This window comes from Chelonoidis abingdonii, chromosome 5 (assembly GCF_003597395.2).
Source record: "Chelonoidis abingdonii isolate Lonesome George chromosome 5, CheloAbing_2.0, whole genome shotgun sequence".
Classification (NCBI taxonomy): domain Eukaryota; kingdom Metazoa; phylum Chordata; order Testudines; family Testudinidae; genus Chelonoidis; species Chelonoidis abingdonii.
In genome coordinates this window covers 122,673,187-122,693,358 of record NC_133773.1, presented here as the reverse complement: position 1 = coordinate 122,693,358, position 20,172 = coordinate 122,673,187, and the positions used below count along the sequence as shown (strand labels likewise).

Genomic DNA, 20,172 nt, shown 5'->3' with positions numbered 1-20,172 from the left:
CTTTGCATTTCTCTGCCACGCTATGAAATTCTGTATAATTGCTTGCAAAACCCACCAACATAAACAGTAATAGGACTACTGAAGTAATTTTGCCTTTCAAAAAGGAACAGATGGGAAAACAATCTCTCATTCAGATCCTGCTGGGATGTTTTATTGCTGTTTTCAGCTTAGGAAAGTTGTGGGGTTTACACATCCCAGACTCTCTCACACTTCATCTCTAGGATAACCCTGAAAATCCATAGAAAGGCTCACCATAAGAAATCAGAGTTTGCACACTCGCAAACTTTGGATGTGAGAGCAGATGTGACACTCCTCCCTTTAATGCACCAGGATGAAATCTTCCTCTTCCGAAAACTTCTCTGCTGACCCATGATGCAGCGATCACCCTGAACATTAAAGCACAGGAGTGTAAAAAGCAAAGCTATGAGAAGTTTTGTTTTTCTGTGATTGTTCCAAATTGTACTGTCATGAAGTCCACTCACTTGTGACTTAGACTGTAGCGAGAGAAAGGCTGGTCTTGCGGCTGAAGCACTGGACTCAGGATCAGGAAAGCTGGGTTTAATTCCTGACCCTCTTACCAGCTTCCTGGGTGAACTCTGGCAAGGTATTTAGGTCAAGACTTTTGAAAGTGCCTAGTGATTTTGAGTGTCTTGATTTGTGGTGCCATATGTGAGACACCTTAAAGGGGCCTGGTTTTTCACATGGCATTTACTCCACACTTTCTGTAAAACAAGCTTATTTAAGATGTCTCAAGTTGGGCACTCAAAAACAAAGACCCCTGAAATCTTGTCACTTGTGAACATCTTGTTAATCTCTCTGAGTCTCAGCTTCTCATCTGTAAAATGGGGATACTAATACTTTTTTCTCTTCTACCCTCCTGTCTGTCTTGCCTAGTTAGACTAAGTCTTCAGGACAGAGACTGTCCCTTACTATATGTTTGTACAGCTCCCTAGCACAATGGAGCCCAGATCTCACTTTGGGTCACTGTAATACAAATAAATAATAATAGCAATAGTGATTAATGGTTTGAGACGGTGATTTATTTCTGTAGCACCGTTCTGCAACTGTACGCTTAGGATGCATTATAATGAATAACAACAGCTTCGTTTTTTTCTTTTTGTTTGAACACTCTATCTGAATCATTCACAATACAAATATGGAAAACAGAGTAATCTTCTCCAGATATTGAGACATATTTTCTAAAGGGCAGAAGTCTAAGGATATGCATTAAAATGTCTGGGTAATTGTGGCCCCAATTCTGCAGTTATATGCACTGCTCAGGTACTTTTGCCTGGAGAACGGTCACTTAAACACTTAATGTACAGGTAAGTGGGTATTTTTAAATACTCCATCAATTTTTAAAATAATTTCAGTAATTTCCAGTTTCTGAAACTCCATGGAGAGGTGTAATTCTACTGTCTCAATGTACTTTTCTCATTAAGGCTAGGGGCTATGTTACATTCTAAGTACATACCTAGCATGCTCCAGGTGAGGAGGAGTATAGCAGTAGTGATAATGTATCCAATGAATAAGTGCTTGTCATAAACAGATAGCTAAGGGTTAATGTCTCTTTCACCTGGAAAGGGCTAACAAACAACACCTGAGCAGAGGACCAATCAGGAAACAAGATACTTTCAAATCTCAAGGGAGGGAAGCCTTTGTTTGTGGTTTTTGGGTTTGGCTTTGTTCTCTCTGGGTCCTGGACAGGACTAGAGGTGCAACCAGGTTTCTGCCAATCTCCCTGCTACAGTCTCTTATCTATTCAGAATAGTGAGTAAGTAAAAAGGCGGTTATAGTCTTTTAAATTGTTTTTCTTTATTTGCAGATGTGTATTTGCTGGAAGTATCTTAAATTGTATTTCTGCTGGATGTCTATAAGCTAAAAGACCCTGTAATATTTCATCTTGATTACAGAGACAATTTTTATGTTTTTCCTTCTTTTATTAAAGTTTTCCTCTTTTTTTAGAATCTAATTGATCTTTTGGTTATCTTGGGTAAGACTCCAGGGAAGGGAGTCTGCACTCACCAGGGCATTGGTGGGAAGAAGACAGGGGGGAGGGAAAACCTGCTCTCTGAGTTTATCTCTTTGTGTTAGATTTACGGAGCTTGAATCTGTATTGCCTCTGGGTGAGGACAGAGAGGAGAGGTGAGGGGGAATTCCTCTGTGTGTTAGATTCAAGGGGTTTTAATTACAGTATCTTCCAGGGTAACCTAGGGAGGGAAAGAGTTTGCTTTCCTTGTATTAAGATCCAGGGGGTCTAGATCTTGGGGGGTCCCCAAGGAAGGTTTTGGGGAGACCAGAGTTTATCGGGCACTCAGAGTCCTGATTGGTGGCAGCACTAAAGGATCTAAGCTGGTAATTAAGCTTAGAGGATTCATGCTGGTACCCATATTTTGAAAGCTAAGGTTCAGATTTGGGAATTATACCATGACAGTGCTGAAGGAAAGTTTGGTTGGAATAATACAGAATGGCAGATGAAGAAGAAACGTAGAAAAAGCGGCACAGATAGAGAAAAGGGAATAAATTCACAGGGAGGAGAGTAAAAATAACAATGAGAGTAAGCATCATGACTAACAGGGATATATCTCGTTTAATCCAAATGGATCACAAAGTGGTCTATACAAACAATACACTGTAAAGAGAATACTACAGAGAATGTAGCTGCCTAAAATTTGCCAGGATACTGAGAGAAATATAGCATTAACGAATTAGTACAGAACTGTATTGCCCAAAACAACTGGACTCTAATACACAATTAGTCCACTGAGATTCTGGAATTACTTCTGGTGCTTTACATATGAGTATAGTGCCTGGTTGGGAAGTTGGCAGAACATATAACTGCATGTTCAAATTGCTTCGATCAGTGAGATGGGTTTTAATGTCCAGTGTGTGGCTAACTTTCCACAATCCATCATGACCACCTATTACTGTGGCAAGTAATTAGGTATACTTCCTTCTTCCCCAGCCCAGTTTAGGTTATAAAAGAAACACAAAATCTATTTCCTGTACAATGATTAAGCCATTCTGACGTCACTGATAAAAAACAGTAATGGACTATTTTCATCCTTCCGAAAATCACTCTGGGGTTGTCAAAGCTGGGTGCTGAAATCCACATTCATGAATGTTTGTGCAGTACAATGAATATCAAAGCATTACATAAGCGCTATGTATTATGAATAAAAGATCCTTCTGTGTCCAGTACCTGTAGATCTGTGAGGTCCCAAGATTCATAGTCGTCTTCTGTGCACTCCCTAGGGAAAGATGGTCTGAAGTCTACTTTCACTAGCTCCCAGTCTGAACGATAACTGATGTGTCCAAAGACTCTGAACGGAAAGAGCAAAAGTAAAAACTTTGTGGGAGAGCAATAGCAATCTTCACAGATTTCTAATTATTATTTTTATTCACTTCCCCCCTCTATTCACAGAGCCCTCTGCTGAAAATAGAAGTGCTGCTTCTTTATCTGCTTTCCCCCCTCCCCCTGCTTTTGATATACATTTTCAGGAGATCTCTATGGAGAGAAAACATCTGTCAATTGTCTACTGAACCCTAAGAAATGCTATTGCTCATTTATTAGAGAACTATTTTTTCCAGTAAACTATTCTGGGATTGAGGTAGAAATATACATGATTTTAATGAGGGCCTGACATTTCAGTTTATTATCCCTTTTATGGTTTACGTATTTTGAGTTTCTGCAATAAGAGAAAAGAGGTTGAGTAAAAAGCGACAAAGAGTCCTGTGGCACCTTATAGACCAACAGAAGTATTGGAGCATGAGCTTTCGTGGGTGAATACCCACTTTGTCAGATGCATGGGTTGAGTGTTAGTCATAAGAGAAGTGGAATGGGAGTCAGGACTGGTGGGTTCAATTTCCAACCCAACCACTCATTCATTATGTGACCTCGATGTAAGTTCCTTAGTCTGTCTGTGCCTTACCTTACCTAGCCAAAAAATTGTAATATTATTACTGATCAGCCTGGGACAAGTGTAAAGCATGTATTATTGTTCATAATTATTTTTCATCAGTGCATTGCACAAAGAAATTCTGACTCCTGTCCCTAGAGAGTTACATCTAAAGGCTCAGTACCTCCATAAGCTGCAGTAAAGACAGCTCAAAATAGACAATTTCCTACTAAGCAAAATGGGAACTTCACAAAAGTTTAAAAACTGGCCTGTGCTTTCAAAGCAGTCACAATGTCCAAAGTGAGGCCATTTACTTCCAAAACAAAATGAGTAAGTATGACATCCAGCAAAAAATTAGCAAGGATAAGGATTCTATTTGGGTAAAAGTCAGATATATCTGTGCTTTGAATTAGAGCCTCATTCAGTTTCATGAGGCTTAACTGCCAAAGAATTTAAGTCTGATTCTGAAGTGAATAGTTTCTGTTCAGTGCTTCCACAGAGCTCCTATGGCCCGCGCCGCTTCCCGCAACTCCCATTGGCCGGGAATGGCGAACTGCAGCCACTGGGAGCTGCTGGCAGCCATGCAAATGTAAACAAACTGTCTGGCGGCCCACCAGCAGATTACGCTGATGGGCTGCATGCAGCTCGAAAGCCACAAGTTGCCCACCACTGGGCTAAAGATTCAGGGAGGATTTGTTCCCTCTTCACTTGTAATTCCACATTTGCTATTCAGGCCCAGTGCAGAGATGTGGATTTTGCCCGTGCTGTTACATTATAATGATAGAGCTGTGCATACTCACAGAAAACTTTGCCATAACACACGAGGGGGGGATATCAGTGTCTCACTGGCAAATACTAAAGTCTCTCATTAAATAGAAACACGCATTTCTCCAGTTTGCCTCTTTTACTCCTTTTTATAATATGAAGCCAGGCTCTGGGATCTGAGCAGTTAGATAACCTGTCTTCTGTCCTGTTTCCTCTAACTGTGCCCCAAAGACCCAGGAGCGGCTCAGGGGCAGAAACAACACATACAAAATCTCAAAAATGTTATGGGACCAGTGGGGGTAGTATACTAAAGTTATGACATCCATTTTTCTCAGGATGTAGATTGCTCATCAGGATCTATAGGACTCACTCCTTTGTAGCTCAGTTTGACAAGGGAGCCATAGTCTGATATATGCTGATATTCATATTGGAGTTACATACTCTAGATAATGATGACCAAGCAGGGCCGACTCCAGGCCACAGCGTATGCTTGGGGCGGCACGCCACGGGGGGTGCTCTGCCGGTTGCTGAGAGGGTGGCAGGCGGCTCCGGTGGACCTGCCGCAGGCGTGGCTGTGGATGGTCCGCTGGTCCCCCGGCTCCAGTGGACCTCCTGCAGCCACGCCTGCGGCAGCTCCACCAGAGCCATGGGACCAGCTGACCGTCTGCGGGAACGCTGAGGGAGGTCCATGGGAGCTGCAGGACCGCGAGAGGCAGAGCGCCCCCCGCGGCATGCTGCCGTGCTTGGGGCGGTGAAATTGCTAGAGCCGGTCCTGCTACCAAGGTAGTCTAATGGTTTTCCACAATGCCTACTGCAGTATGACTTGCTGGGCTGGCAGGCATGAAATGCCTTTTGCCATGTGAGATGTCTGTTCTTTTTTTTCATGCAGGGTACTAAAATAATGCAGATATCTCCCTCTGTAACTCCTTCCTAAGCAGTTTGTCACCTGGGCATTATGGAACCTTTCAATCTGTTCATATTTTCCGTTTTTTGACACAGGTACCAAGAAGTGTGATCAAGTGCATGGTTCCAATGCCTGACTGCTGACTCAGAAAAAAGGATTTCCTACAGACCAAATACATAGTGGGGAAGGGATAGCTCAGTGGTTTGAGCATTGGCCTGCTAAACCCAGCATTGAGAGCTCAATCCTTGAGGGGATCTGGGGCAAAATCAGTAGTTGGTCCTGCTAGTGAAGGCAGGGGACTGGACTCAATGACCCTTCAGGGTCTCTTCCAGTTCTAGGAGATAGGTATATCACCATTAATTTATTTTCAGTATTATTCACACTATCTCTCTACTTCCTTCTATGCCCAGAACTTTCACTAGTTGATGGTGACCAGGTACAATGAGTAGGTAACTGTCAACCTAGCACACAAACATTGGTGTGAGCAGGTAATGTCCATGAGCTTTGTTTAGGTGGAGGTCAGAGATCCCATTCAAGAACATTCAGGCTACTGACTATTCATAATGGATGCTTGTTGTACAGGGGTGCCATGTTCCAGCTCTGACATAAATAGAGGTTACTCTATTGTTCAAGATGTGTGTAGTCCCTATCTGTATTTCACATGTGGGTATGCTTGCATTCCATGTACCTGAGATTAGGGATTTGTTGAAAGCAGTGTCCGTTGTTCCACACCTGCACAGTTGTTTTCCTTCTGTTCTGAAATAAGGGTATAAGTGGCAGTGTGAACTGATCCCGCTCCAGTCCCTCCTATTACCATGGATCAGATAAGATTTGCAGCACAGGGGAAGGAGAGTGAGTCATGGAATACAGATAAGGATGACATATCTCAAAGAACTTCCAGTTACAGATAAGTAACGTCCATTTCTTCTTCAAGAGCAGAAAAGTGCAAGCTTGTGGTGAAATTGTGGTATTGGTTTCGTTATCAGCTGGAAGGCTCCAGTGAAGCCTTTCAGGAATCTGAGGGTTGTTGGGTGAGAAAAAACAATATTAGTCATCCACTGAAGGACGGAAGGCACTAATTCCTGCTAGTTGGACCTGCAGCGAATTAACAGAAGGTGCAACTTCCTGAGGTGAAGGATTTAGTCTAGAATAGTAGGAGTACCCTCGGTATCTGAGGACAAATGATTCTTTTGCATTTAAGTGGAGAAATGTTTCCATTTAGCCAAATAGCATTTCCTGGTCGACCCTTACTCGCTTTGATTAAGAATGGATTGAATGTTCTCTGAACATGAACACTCTAAGTCTGGTATCAGAGGGGTAGCTGTGTTAGTCTGGATCTGTAAAAGCAGAAAAGAGTCCTGTGGCACTCTAAGTCTGATGTCCATCTAAATACCAGGCTGTGAGGCAGAGAGGGCCTGGTCTGGGGTGTCTAGACTTGCCATTTTCCTGGTTCACCAGATCCAGGAAGGATCACATGGGAATGGGAGGGTAGATTGATATTCACATCAACTTTGGGAACCAGAATTGTCTGGGCCACTTGGGTGTGGATGAGAATGACTCTAGCTTTGTTGTGGTGAATCTTTCACAGCACTTGGAGCAGTAGTAGAATGGGAGGAAAGCCATACCTCAGGTGGTCTGTCCAGAATAATAGAAGGGAATCACTCTTAGATCCCTGCCCAGACCTGTTCTGGAGAAATAATGGCTGAATTTCTTGTTTGTCTCTGAGACAAACAAGTCCTAGGATGGTATTCCCTACTGGTGAAAATCTTTTTTAGGATGGAACTGTGTAACTCCCATTTGTGGTCTGTGGAGAGGTGTCTGATGATTGTCCTCCAGAGAATTCTGTGCACCTGGCAGGTATGTTGCCAAGAGTGTTTTGCAGTTTCTAATGCACTCGTTCCATAAGTTGACTGCCTCTATACACAGAGACAGGATCTTGCTCCACCTGGTTTGTTTATGTAGAATACACTCATCATGTTATCTAATATTACCTGGATATGGTGGGACCAAATAAGTGGACAGAATGCATTACAGGCTACGGGGACTGTTCTCAGCTCTAGTAGGTAGATATGCAACCTGGAGAGTCCAGCTAAGATCCCCATCCTATGAGGGATGCATCCATGACAATGGTGACATTGAGTGTGGGTGCAATGAAAGATATTCCCATGTGCACTTGCTGTGGACAAGAGAACAGCCTTGGCAGGAACTGTTACCTTGATGTTCATGTTGTCTTCATCTGGAGAGTAAACAGATCAGAGTTAGACCTACAGATAATAGAGATGAAGCCTAGAAAACGGAGTTATGTAAGTGCACCAGGTCATGTGTCCTAGTAGGGAAAGACAGACCTTGACTATGGTTTGAGCACTGAGAGTGACTTTTCTTTTCAAGTTGTTCATGGCATGGAATCTCTCCATAGGTCGGTAGGCCGTGGCTGAGATCAAATCTAGGGTCACCTCTATAAAGTAAATAGTGCTTGTGGGAGTCAAAGTGGACTTTTCTTTGTTGATGCAGACTCCCAAGGATGCCAGGAGACTGAATAAAAATATGGTTGCTGATTGGGCTTCCTGACTGGATTTGCCCATTAGCAGTCAACTGTCCAGATATGGGAACATGGTGTAACCATGTTGTCTCACCTCAGCTGCCACTACTGTGAAGACCTTTGTGAAGACCCGGGGTGCTGTGACTGGTCCAGACAGAAGTACTCTGAACTAGTAGTGTTCTTGTCTTACCAGAAACCCAAGGAATCTTCTGTGGGGACTGATGAATATCTACACAAAAATATGCACCTTTCATGTCAAGAGCCACAACCCACATGCCCTCTTCTAAGGAGTGGGTTATTGATCCCAACATAATCATTCAGAATTTTGACTTGTAAATAAAAACATTTAACTGTTGAAGATACAGAATGGGTCTCTGGCCTCCATTTTTATGGAAAGGACAAAGTAGAACCTCTTTCTTGATGCTGATGAAGCACTTGCTCTATAGTCTCTTACTGAAGGACAGAAACCACCTCCTGACGGAGAATTTCCTAGTGAGAGTGGTCCCTAAAAAGGGGCTGAGGAGGGGATTTGTAAGGGGGAGGGAAGAGAAACTTGATAGCATAGCTGAAGTGAATGAATTTCAGTACCCACTTGTCTGTTGTTATTGCCTTCCAATTGTGCACAAAGAGGGTGAGATGATCAGCGAAGGTTTGGGGGACAGTATGTAATGGCATCAATGGAGGATTGTCCAAGAGTTGTTAAGGGAATGAAATGACTCATTGATCTTCTCACTGAAGAGATTACACTCAGCCAGGGTAAGTTCTCAATGGTATTCTGAACCTCCCAGGGAAACCCCAAAAAGTGAAGCCACAATTTGGACCTCATGATAGTGGCTGGGGCAATGGCTCTAGATGCATTACATGTTGCATCCACTGCCACCTGTGGCAACATCTTAGCCATCAGCTTGCTTTCATTGATGAGGGGTTCAAATCAGGACCTGTCCTTCTGGGGAAGTTTATCTCTGAATGCCACAAATTGAGTGTAATTTGTGAAATAATATTTCACCAACAGGGCCTGATAGTTAGCAATTCTATATTGAAGGCTTGTAGATAAAAATACCTTCTTCCCCAAAAGGTCAAGGCATTTATCACCCTTGTTAGATGGGTTGACTTGGAGTCTTGTAATCTGGATTGTTCTGTGTCTGCCTGTTCTACCAAGGAATTAGGTGCGGGGTGGGTAAACAGGAACTCTGCCCCTTTCCCTGGAACAAAATAAATGCTTTCCCACCCTTTTTGAGTTGGAGCACAGGAGGCAGGAGTGTGCCACATTGGGCTAGTCAGTTCCATAATGGCTTTGTTCACTGGGAGAATCATGTTGCTAGGGCTAGAGGGTTGTAGGATGTCCAGGAGTCTATGCTGCATGTCACAGACTCCCTCAAGTGAGATCAGCTGCAGCCCTCTGTAAAAGCTCCTGGTACTGCCTGTGGAGATGGAGATAATTAAGCAATAGCTTCATTGGGTGAAGAGGATGATACACCCATTGGAACCATCAGATCTGCCTTCGCCACATACTCTGATGGAGCCTGCTGGTACTCGCTAGGGAAGGTGGTTGCTGCGATTCCTGCATGGATCCCAGGTGTCTAGTATATGGATTCCATGGTCCCAATCAAGGCCAATATGAGGAGATAATAAGCTGCGGGGGTCCTCAAAGCATTCAGTTTCAAAGGTCCCTTTGGTTGTCATGTCTGAGAGGAGGATGGCTCCAAGTTCTCCTAAAGGTTCCGTCCAGACTGGTCTCTCTCAAAGTGGTGCAGGCTCGTCCAGAACATGGGATTACTCTGATGCAGGAATCAGCTTGTGTTCTACTGGCAGTGCTGAAGGAAGAATGCTCTGACTTGTAGATGGAGTGGAGTTTCCTCTGACGGATTCCTCTAAATGGTTTCCTCTGTCGTACCGATGTCTCTGAGGAGGACCAGACCTGATAGAAGAGGGGACTGCAAGTACAGTAAGGCAAAAATACCCCTCAGGAAGTAAAGGTCTCAGTTCATCCCTGTGTTTGGGGAGTATGGGTGGTTGGTACACATAGATCCCATACATCAGAAGGCAGATCCATCATTGGCTGAATTGGTACCATGGAAGGGAAGTCCAGCATGGTACTCCTGGACGGAGTTGTTGGACATACCTTCACTGCTATAATGATCAACATCAACAAAAAACACCTTTCAAGATCCACAGGCCCTAAACATGCCTATCACAACATGTGGTCTACCTCACCCAGTGCACTAAATGCACCAATAACAACTATGTGGGTGAAAACAGATAATCACTACTATCCCGAATGAACTCACATAGGAAAATGATAAAAGACAAAACCACCACAGAGTTCACCTGTGGGTGAACACTTTTCACAAAGTGATCTACATCTGACCCATCAGTCCTCAGCCTCAAAGGAAACTTGCACAACACTTTCAAAAAATGAACCTGGGAGCTTAAATTCATAACTTTGCTAGACACTAAAAATCATGGCCTTAATAAAGACACTGGATTTATTGCTTATGACAACAATCTGTAATCTACTACCCCTCTTTTTGTCCTGGGACTCCAGGAAGGTTAGGAGCCACTTCATCTTGAACAGGGGCAGCTCCAGGCCCCAGCACGCCAAGTGTGTGCTTGGGGCGGCAAGCCACAGGGGGCGCGCTGCTGGTCGCTGCGAGGGCGGCAGGCGGGCTGCCTTTGGCAGCCTGCCTGCAGAAGGTCCATTGGTCCTGCGGCTTCAATGGACCTCCCACAGGCCTTTGGCGTGCCTGCGGGAGGTCCACCAAAGCCACGGGAACAGCGGACCCTCCGAAGGCAACCTGCCTGCCGTGCTTGGGGCAGCAAAATCACTAGAGCCGCACCTGATCTTGAATTGTCCCTTACAATATGTGCCAACTACTTATGCTAAACTATATGATTGATCTTGTATTTAGCTGTGAGACTTTTAGCACCTTTCCAGACCTGAATAAGAGCTCTGTGTAGCTTGAAAGTTTGTTTCTCTTATCAATAAAAAATGGTCTAATTAAAGATATTACCTCACTTGCCCCATCTATGGCGGCCCATACCCCGATTGGGGTGACGGGCATGAGTGAGTGAGTGAGTGCCTCATCTACGTATAAACTATTAAAACAGTGAAACTACTAGGACTATAAAACTATGTACGATCGATCTATTGATAGATATATAGATAGACAGATGTCCTGAAAGAACAAGGATCACTGTGAACACTCAGGATTCTAACTCAGGCAGTAAGTGGGTGACACTGTAATAAAATTTGGGTTCATAAATACAGATGCTACATTTATTAAGTAATCCACATAGATGTAACATGGGCAGTAGATCTTACTCCCTTCGGTGCCAAAATTACAGACCTCCACTATATGAATTAAAGGAGAATTTCCATTAGCTAACAGAAGTGACAGGACCTAAGATATCTTCCCAGCAGGCCACATGCTCAAAGGAGAAACACAGATGCACATGGGGGCTGGTTTGATTCCATCTAGCTAAGATCAATGTTAGATAAAACACCACACACACATCACATGTTCAACCTTCCTCATGGTAAAGCATAACTCATCCTTGAGCTTCTGGGGTTCACATGTCCCAAACTGTAACAATCCATGGCTTCATATATTCAATAGAGGAAAATACGATCACCTATTAAAATAACCAAATCCAACCTGGGAGAGAGACATCATGGGCCAGATTTTCCAAACAGCTCAGCACCCAGTGGGCATCCACTCTACTCAGCTGCTTTCAAGATTTGGCCCCATGAGTCCTGTTATCTATATCTATAACAAACTCCTAATACCAGAGTTAAACTAAGGGAGCATTTTCTAGAAGAAAGAAATGAGGACACACTGTAAATGGGATCCCAAGAAAGGCCAAAAATGAAGGATCTGATGTTGGTTATAATGAAAGCAATCATAATCTAACTGCTCACGTGCAAAATATTTATATTCAATAAAAGCATATGAGGGAAAAATGGAACGGTGAAGACAGTATAAGTGATGATTATAAGATAAATACCAAGATGATATTAATTCATTAGCTAGTAAAACATTCTACTTGATTAATTGGATTTCGTTAGAAAGCCATCAAATCAATTCTGTAGTAACCACGAAAGATGGTGCCGACATAAATAATTTTTGAAAGAAATTCCAATTACCTTAGAAATTCATTTAATTATGTTTGCTAGAATTTGGGATCCATAATTTTAAAGTCAGTGTTACAGTTGCCATAACAACTTAATACATTTGTACCAAGTTCATTTATGAGCACATCATTTTTTAATTTGATTACATCATTTGGTGGCTAAGACAGGATTAAAGTAGTTTTTAAGCTAACTTATTTAAACTTTGTTCTTGAGGGATGCTGGCTATTTCTGTCTCCGATAAGGCTTGTAATCAGGGGGAACTAATTTAACAGGAATTAAATAGAATGATATTTTCTTACACTTATTTTCTCTACAGCAGAGACTCTTATTTTGCATTAATAATAACACTATCACTTCTTTAGGACTTTCCATCTGAACCTTGAACCACCTTACTGAAGCTATGTTATTTACTTAAAAGTATACAAGTACCTCAGAATACTCCTTAGTTACACGGAAGTAGTTATTTTTTTAGTTTACATAGTAGAAACGGAGGAACAGACTGGTTAAGCAACTTTTCCTAGGATTCCCTAGTAAATATGGGACAGAGCTCAGAAAAGGACCCATACTCCCATAGTTGTTATTCAATCACCTCACTTGGTTTCCTCTTTCTCTTCAGATTTCTGATTGAATCATAAGAAAAAACAACATTATATGCTGTGCAGATCATAAAACATTCTCAAGTATTCAAAGCTTCTCCAAGGTTTGAAGGGAGTTTTCAGCGGGAGTTCGGCATTTAGTCCCCTTCAATAGACCCTTGAAAAATCTGTGGATATCCACTTTATATCCACAGAGGTCCGTGGACCATGTTTGCGAATTGTGGATCAGATGCAGATACAAATTTTGTATCTGTGCAGGGCTCTACCCTTTAAGTCTTATGAAACGCCTTGCCTAAATCACTTGCAAAATGGATAGCAAAGTCTTCATTTAAATGGATGCATCCATGGAAATAAATTATGCTGCAAAGTGTGATTAGGGATTTGCTCATGATAACAGGGCTTCCTTTCCAGCATTAAATATATTAGCTATGACTAGGACTGTCTGAGGACTTACTGTCTCAGGAAAATATGTTTTAAACTGTTTCATATTTCAGCAATTATTATTCTGGGGCTAATGCAATTTCAGATTCAGTATTTAACCAAATTTATGGACATCTTGACATATTTTATGATGGGTAATCCTTTTTTTGAGACTCCAACATATAAGAGTAGCGAGATCACAGGCTACATTCACTTAGAGTGTGGGTGTCACCGCAATGTAGCCACAGCAACTACAGCAATACATGATCAAATGGATTAAAAGCCCAGTTAGGATTTAAATAAAACGTGTAATTATTTTTATTTTAGATCAAGAGTCCTAATTCCCAGCCCATCTCCACTGTTTGGTTGATATAGGAACTACAAGGGGAATGTTCTCCTGAAACAGGAAATAGTACGTCATAGCATCACACACTGAATTGATACAGACTTGGATAATTGTGAAGAGTTCCACGTGACAAAGGAATAGCTACAGCCTGCAGGTAGCATATTGGGCCACTGCTACCACATGGGAAGGGCAACTGACCCATTAAGAATCCAAAACCGTGTCCCCTAAGTACAGGCAGGAGTCACAAATCTAGTCAGTTCCTCCAAATGTTTCCCTCTAATATCTAACCTACTAATATCACTACTGTCTTGTCTGGATCAAGCTTCTACTAGCTTGTTTTCATCCAAGATCCTGCTTCCATTAGGGTCTATGAAAGCTGAATTTAACGAATTTAACTGAACATCAACTCTGATAGTACTGCATTCCAAAGAGCTCACGACCTCCCTCAGCAGCCATATAATCATGTTAAAAATCAGGAGTGACAGGATGGAACCTTGCAAGACCCCAGCAAAGAACTCTGTAGGAAGATGAGCAGTTGCTGATATCTAACATCAAGGTGCTTCAATGCATGAAGGAACAGAATCTTTGTAAGGAAACTCCCTTGAGGAAATCCCTACATCTGGCCTGTGACGGGGTATATCAACTCCTCCCTCTTGGCTGAGGAGGCCAGGTCCCCTCGGCTCTGCTGGGCATGCTCCAACTAGAGACAGAATATAAAAAGCAGCAGAGCAGCTCAGTCTGGGCTGATCACTGGTGAGGAAGGAGGTGTGCTGCTGATACTCCTGGGGGAGGACTGCCTGCATTCCAGGAAGTGAAGGACAACCAGAGATGAACTCCAATGCACAGGCTCGGGATACCACAGAGATGGGAGAGGCTGCGGAGACCCGGAGATGGCGAAGTGCAGAGCATTAGGTAGGAAGTGACCCAGGGAAACTTGGTGGGGAAGCGGTTGTAGAACCAGAGACAGGCTCCATGTGTTTCAGTAGGATCCCCACAGAGCAGGTAGCAGGCAACCTAGCCACCAATAGGGCGTTGGTTTGGGACACAGTGGAGAGGGCGGGCCAAACAGTGTGGTGGCCCAGCTCACTAGCACTATTGACTCTGGCCGCTAGGCCGCACTGCCCTGATAGCAGGGGCCATATTATTGACTCCGGACGCTAAGTCTCACTGCCCTGATAGCAGGGGTGTATTATTGACGCCGGTCGCTAGGCTGCAGTGCCTGGCTAGTAAGGGCCGTATTATTGACTCTGGCCACTAGGCCACACCGCCCTGATAGCAAGGGCCATATTATTGATTTCGGCCACTAGGATGCACTGCCCTGATAACCAGAGCCATGTTACTGACTCTGGATGCTAGGCCCTGCTGCCCTGATCACAAGAGTCGCATCACTGACTAAGGCCACAGAGCCATGCAGCCCCGTGACTGTGGACAGTCCTATAGATGCTACTGCGGGGCTGTAACGCACCCTGCTCACGCCCCAAAGGATGGTGGGTGTATCGACCCCGTGACATGGCCCAACAAATAGGTCCCGAAGTCCTTGTGGCCTGCTCTATCAAAATGCCACAGATACCAGGGCTATATTGCAATCCTAACTGAACTAGGCTTTGGTGTACAATAATGCATATTGTTTACGTTATTTTTTAAAAAACAGGTTGGAAGGTTTCAAATATATATATAAAATTCCTCCTTTTTCCACTAAGTGGGGCCATTACTCAACTCAGTGCTAGTAAATACAACACAGACTTTCCCCCCCAATGCAATATACTGTAAAGTATAACATTTATGTAGTAGTAATTTCACTTTTTAAGAGCTTACAACAAAATAAAAATGACTGTATTGGAGTCTGTGTTATTTTAAATAAACTTACTGTACTTATTTAATTTAATTCAGGAAAAAACCCTAACAAACCCTCACTGAATTAACAATAAATGCTGAAATGTGTTTCTTTACTTACAGAACTCTAATACAAGACAACAGCATATTGTTTCCTACATGGCACTTGTTCTCTCCACAATATATATACTTCACAGTGCTCAAAACTTCTAGCTACATCAAAAGTAGAAGAGAGTGGAATGCATATTTTTTGTCATTTGCATGTATCTATTTTGGATATGGTTGGAGAGATGGTTTAATGTTTTAAGATTTAGATATAAAATACAGGTTCAAGTCACAGCCACAGTTGGCTCAGTCCAACCCATGTCTTTCCTAAGAAGAACTCTGTGTGGCTCAAAAACTTGTCTCTTTCACCAACAGAAGTTGGTCCAATAAAAGATATTACCTCACCCACCTTGTCTCTCCAACCTCCTGAGGTAGATAAACAAAACACACTGGGTTTGTGATTGTTTCTTCCATTAAAGAACTATTCCTACCTTTGCTTTCAGTGGGGCACAGACTCGGGATCTTATTGAGTCCAATGATGCCTTTTTCCATGATGTTTATTGTGTATCTATTTTTTGGATGCAACCTTAAAAGCCGAGGCAGAAATCCTGACCCTATTTAATTCAATGAGACTTTTGCCACTCACTTCAATGGGGCCAGGATTTCACCCTGGGATTGTATCTGCTCTGCATATACCTAAAAGATCCCATGACATTTTTTGAAGGAACATGCATTAGCCCTGGAAGGCTTAATCAAAATGTACCCTCCCCACACACAAGTTGAACTGCTCCTTACTACCGTCCAGGCTTCATGAGCCATGGGAGCAAGGAGTAGGCTGGGGTAGGTGCGACTACACAGTAATGCTGGTTGGGAGAGCAGCCTGAGGCAGAAGCCTCCAGCTCGCATGATATTCCAGGAAGGACCGAATCTCCATGAGACGAAACTTAAAGAAGAGAATGACCTGGAGTCGGTGCTCTAAGAGGAGGATAGCCATGTCTGACCAGGCACCCTGATCGACCTCACCGAGGTCTGCCAGCTGAGCGGGGCTGAGTGGGACCTCGGCTAGCAGGAGCCAGCAGATGGAGCCCCAGACCAACAGTGGGCTGAGCTGCTCAGCCTGCTGCCTGCCTGGGGTTCCGATCAGGCAGGCAGGCAGCGGGCTGAGTGGGTCCGGCGGACGGGACCCCGGAAAAAAGATGCAAAATGATTGTCTTCCGTTGCTCTCATGGAAGGAAGGAGGGAGGGGGCCTGACAACATGTACCCAAAACCACACGCGACAAAGTTTTTGCCCCATCAGGCATTGCGAGCTTAACCCAGAATTACAATGGGCAGTGGAGACTATGGGAACCGTGGGATAGCTACCCACAGTGCACCACTCTGTAAGCTGATGCCAGCCGCGGTAGCGAGGACGCACTCCACTGACTTAATACGCTTAGTGTGGACATACACAATAGACTGTATAAAATTGACTTCTATAAAATTGACCTAATTTCATAGTGTAGACATACCCTTAGATCAGAGCTAGAGACGCCTTACATACTTTGGAGGGCCTATTTTTAACAGGTTGCATGTTTTAAAGGATCTGCAGTGCCCCAAACAGCCATTATATACAGATTAAAACAAAAAAGTGGCATGATCTCATGGAAGTCCAGTTGCCCTTATGGCATGAGAAAAACTGTTCAAATGGTTATCATAGGCCCTTCTTCATTGGTTTTGTATGAACAAGTGGAAAATCTCTTGCAGTCACTCTTGAATTGTTGCAATAATGGTTCAAATGAGAAATGTTAAATTAAGCAAGGCAACCAATTCATGTTCAATAGTTTCCATCATATTTGCTACAAACCCTAAAGCCAGAGTGCTGTGTGTGGATCATCTCACAGAAAGTGCCAACAATTATTTTGATAAGAACTTAGATTAAAGTGATGGTATATCTCTACAGATAAAATGAGATAAAAAAAAATCTATAAGAGATGCTGAAATAGAACATGCCAGGTCTTCCAAGGGCATGTTAGCCAAACAACTTCAAGCAAGCGTAAAAACTAAGAAATAATTGGCAAATGGAGGAGTTATTTCTACTCTCAGAAAGTAACAAATACAGGGGAAAAAAACATTGTATTGGAATGAGTTACTGATTTAACAGAGAGATACACAAAATGCTAAGAAAGAAATAACTGAAGAAGCTTTCCATCATGTATATTAAACCAGAACGAGACGCAAGTGCCATGTGAAATAATAGCTGTATAATATTTTACATATATAATGTTTTATAATTTTAAGTCACAATTGGATTACCTATCTTTCTATTTTAGGGGTTTATATTGCTGCCCATCACCACAATATCTGAGTGCCTTCCGTATAAAATCAATAACAATAGCAAAGTCCCTCATGGACTTAATGAGATCTCTGGCCCTCCTTCCTTTTTTGGGGGGAAAAAACCCCTCTACTTGGGGTGGTTTAATACTTGAGGGGTTTTTTAAGCAGGGAAGAGAGGGAGTTCAGTGGATGGAGGTATCTATGTTAGGATTTAAGTGAAAATTTAAATATGGAGTTCCAGCTTCAATGTCCAATGACAGAGCAACATGGTGCCCCTTCTTACCAATACTTGTAGAGGCTGGGCCCACTGGGAAGGCAGCATATTCAGTCCCTGGAAGAGTGGCACTGTATGTCACTTGCCAGCGTTCTCTCACATTATGTCAACTGAAACATTCATATTAATTAGCTGTGGACAGAGCTGTGCTCAGATCTTTAGAATATAGGATAAAACTGGATCTGTCCTAGATGAAATCCCTCATCACAAGCAAACAAACAAAACTTTAATTCTGGGGTGAATCACTAGTCCAATGCCTCAAAAAGAAAGAACCAAGCTTGACTCTAGATCCCAGACTGACTTCATTGGACTGTTTTTTTTTATATATATATATATATATATAAATATATATATATTTTAAGCTATATACATATATATATATATAAAATTAAAAAAAAATTCCTCTCTCACCCCTGTGGGTGGTATGTGTCTTCCTCAATCTCGGGTCCTCTACCAGAGGCCTGGGAGTTTGAGGGTTCTGCGCAGTATCTTAGCTGTTCCTAGCACTGCACTCTTCTGGACAGAGAGCTCTGATGATGTTTCACGTAGGGGATCTGTTGAGCCACTACAACCCCAGCTTAGGAGTCAAGCCCCCGATGCTCCTACTCACCGGGACCTACTTTGGCCTTACTTTCCACATCCTCTCCTCCTATTCCTTTTTAGCGCCCTGGATACTTCAACATCGTTTCCTATCCTTCTCCTGATGTGTGCTTGGTCACTGAAAATGCATGCTATAAATACTCTATCACCTACCGGCGCTTCCTGGTCCTTGTCTATTACCCCCACGATCTGGTTGATTGGCCAGTACCCTCCTGTCTGTCCTGGACTGAAGTCCACCAGAATCTTAGCCCTGCTTTCCCAAACCTTCTGTGGAATCTCCCAATCTGATCTTGGGAGGGTCTCGCCCATACACTGTGCAGAGTACGTCTTGACACAAGCCCCACTTGGTGTGCCGTTCATGTCGCCTTTCTTGCTGTCTTCTCTATACATCCCACTAGTGTGTGGACGTCACTGAGGCCTCTCTGCACAGTCGCACCTCGGTCCTCTCTATGTGCGAACCCCTGCTAACCGATCTGGTGCTCAAGTGCGTTCCTTGCTGCTATGATCAGCGCTCAGTGCCGTCTTTTAGTCACCCTTTTCTTCAAGCCACTGGTAGATTTCCAAGTCAGCCACACCCATCCTATCTTCGATGGTACATCCCATGCAGGGTCTTGTGCTTGCACATGTGAGCGGTTCCTCTGCTGGTCTTACTCCCCAATGTCTGCTGCTGCTCAGCATTCTCTAAGCAGCTCATCTTGGGGGCCATCTACGACGTACTCCTGGTTTCCGGTTTCCGTCAGGACAGTGCTTTGAATGCTCACCAGCCTCCGCCCGCCTTCTTTCCGGCTGGTATACAGCTCTGGGTGTTGGATTGGGTGGAACTCCGTGCATTGTGAGAGGCTTCGGTTTCCACATCGGCAGCCTCCATGTCCTTTGGCCAGCTCACTATACCGGCAGGGTATCTGAATGATGGCAGGGCGTATCGTTGATGGTCGTGGATCTTGTCTTCACCTGAGCTGGCTCTTCAGGACCGTCTTATCCTTTGGTGATACTTGGATGTTGCCTGTCTTCCTTGCCTCTCAATCTGGAGTTCCAGTATGTGGGACGCCAAGGCTACGTGATAGCTGGTCTGTATGTATGCTATGTGCCAGCTGGTAGTCACCATCAGTCTTGACTACTTTCCTCTCTTACACAAATCACCCGCACACTTCTCGAGTCATGAATGACATCCCGATATCTCATGAGATCACGGTCAGGTGATTGCGAGTCGATGTGTTACATAATCTAGCATTCAGCTTTGATGATCATCCATGTTAGAGGAGTGCGATGGTAGTTCCACTCCTAACTTTCCCTATCTCGAGTCCTGTGTTATCTGCTGAGGGTTTAGCCTAGCAAGAAGACAGCAGCTGGGTACAGTGCATCACCTTGGTATACACACTGATGGCCACTTGTGCAACGCTTGGTTGACTTCTATGTTGTCTTCCATATCCATTGAGTTTTGAGGAAGGTCTTAGTGCCTGTTGAACGATTGGATAGTGCATCTTACAGATCATTGCTGCATTGGA

The 20,172-nt window shown here is 43.5% G+C and overlaps 1 protein-coding gene across 1 annotated transcript in view; it reads right to left on the bottom strand.

Annotated features, from left to right (window-relative positions):
- SORCS2 (sortilin related VPS10 domain containing receptor 2) overlaps positions 1-20,172 on the bottom strand; it is an 844,346-nt gene that overhangs the window by 38,122 nt on the left and 786,052 nt on the right. The window contains 2 exon segments of the mRNA XM_032789791.2: positions 253-386; positions 3,203-3,323. Coding sequence (XP_032645682.2) covers positions 253-386; positions 3,203-3,323 — 255 coding nt within the window.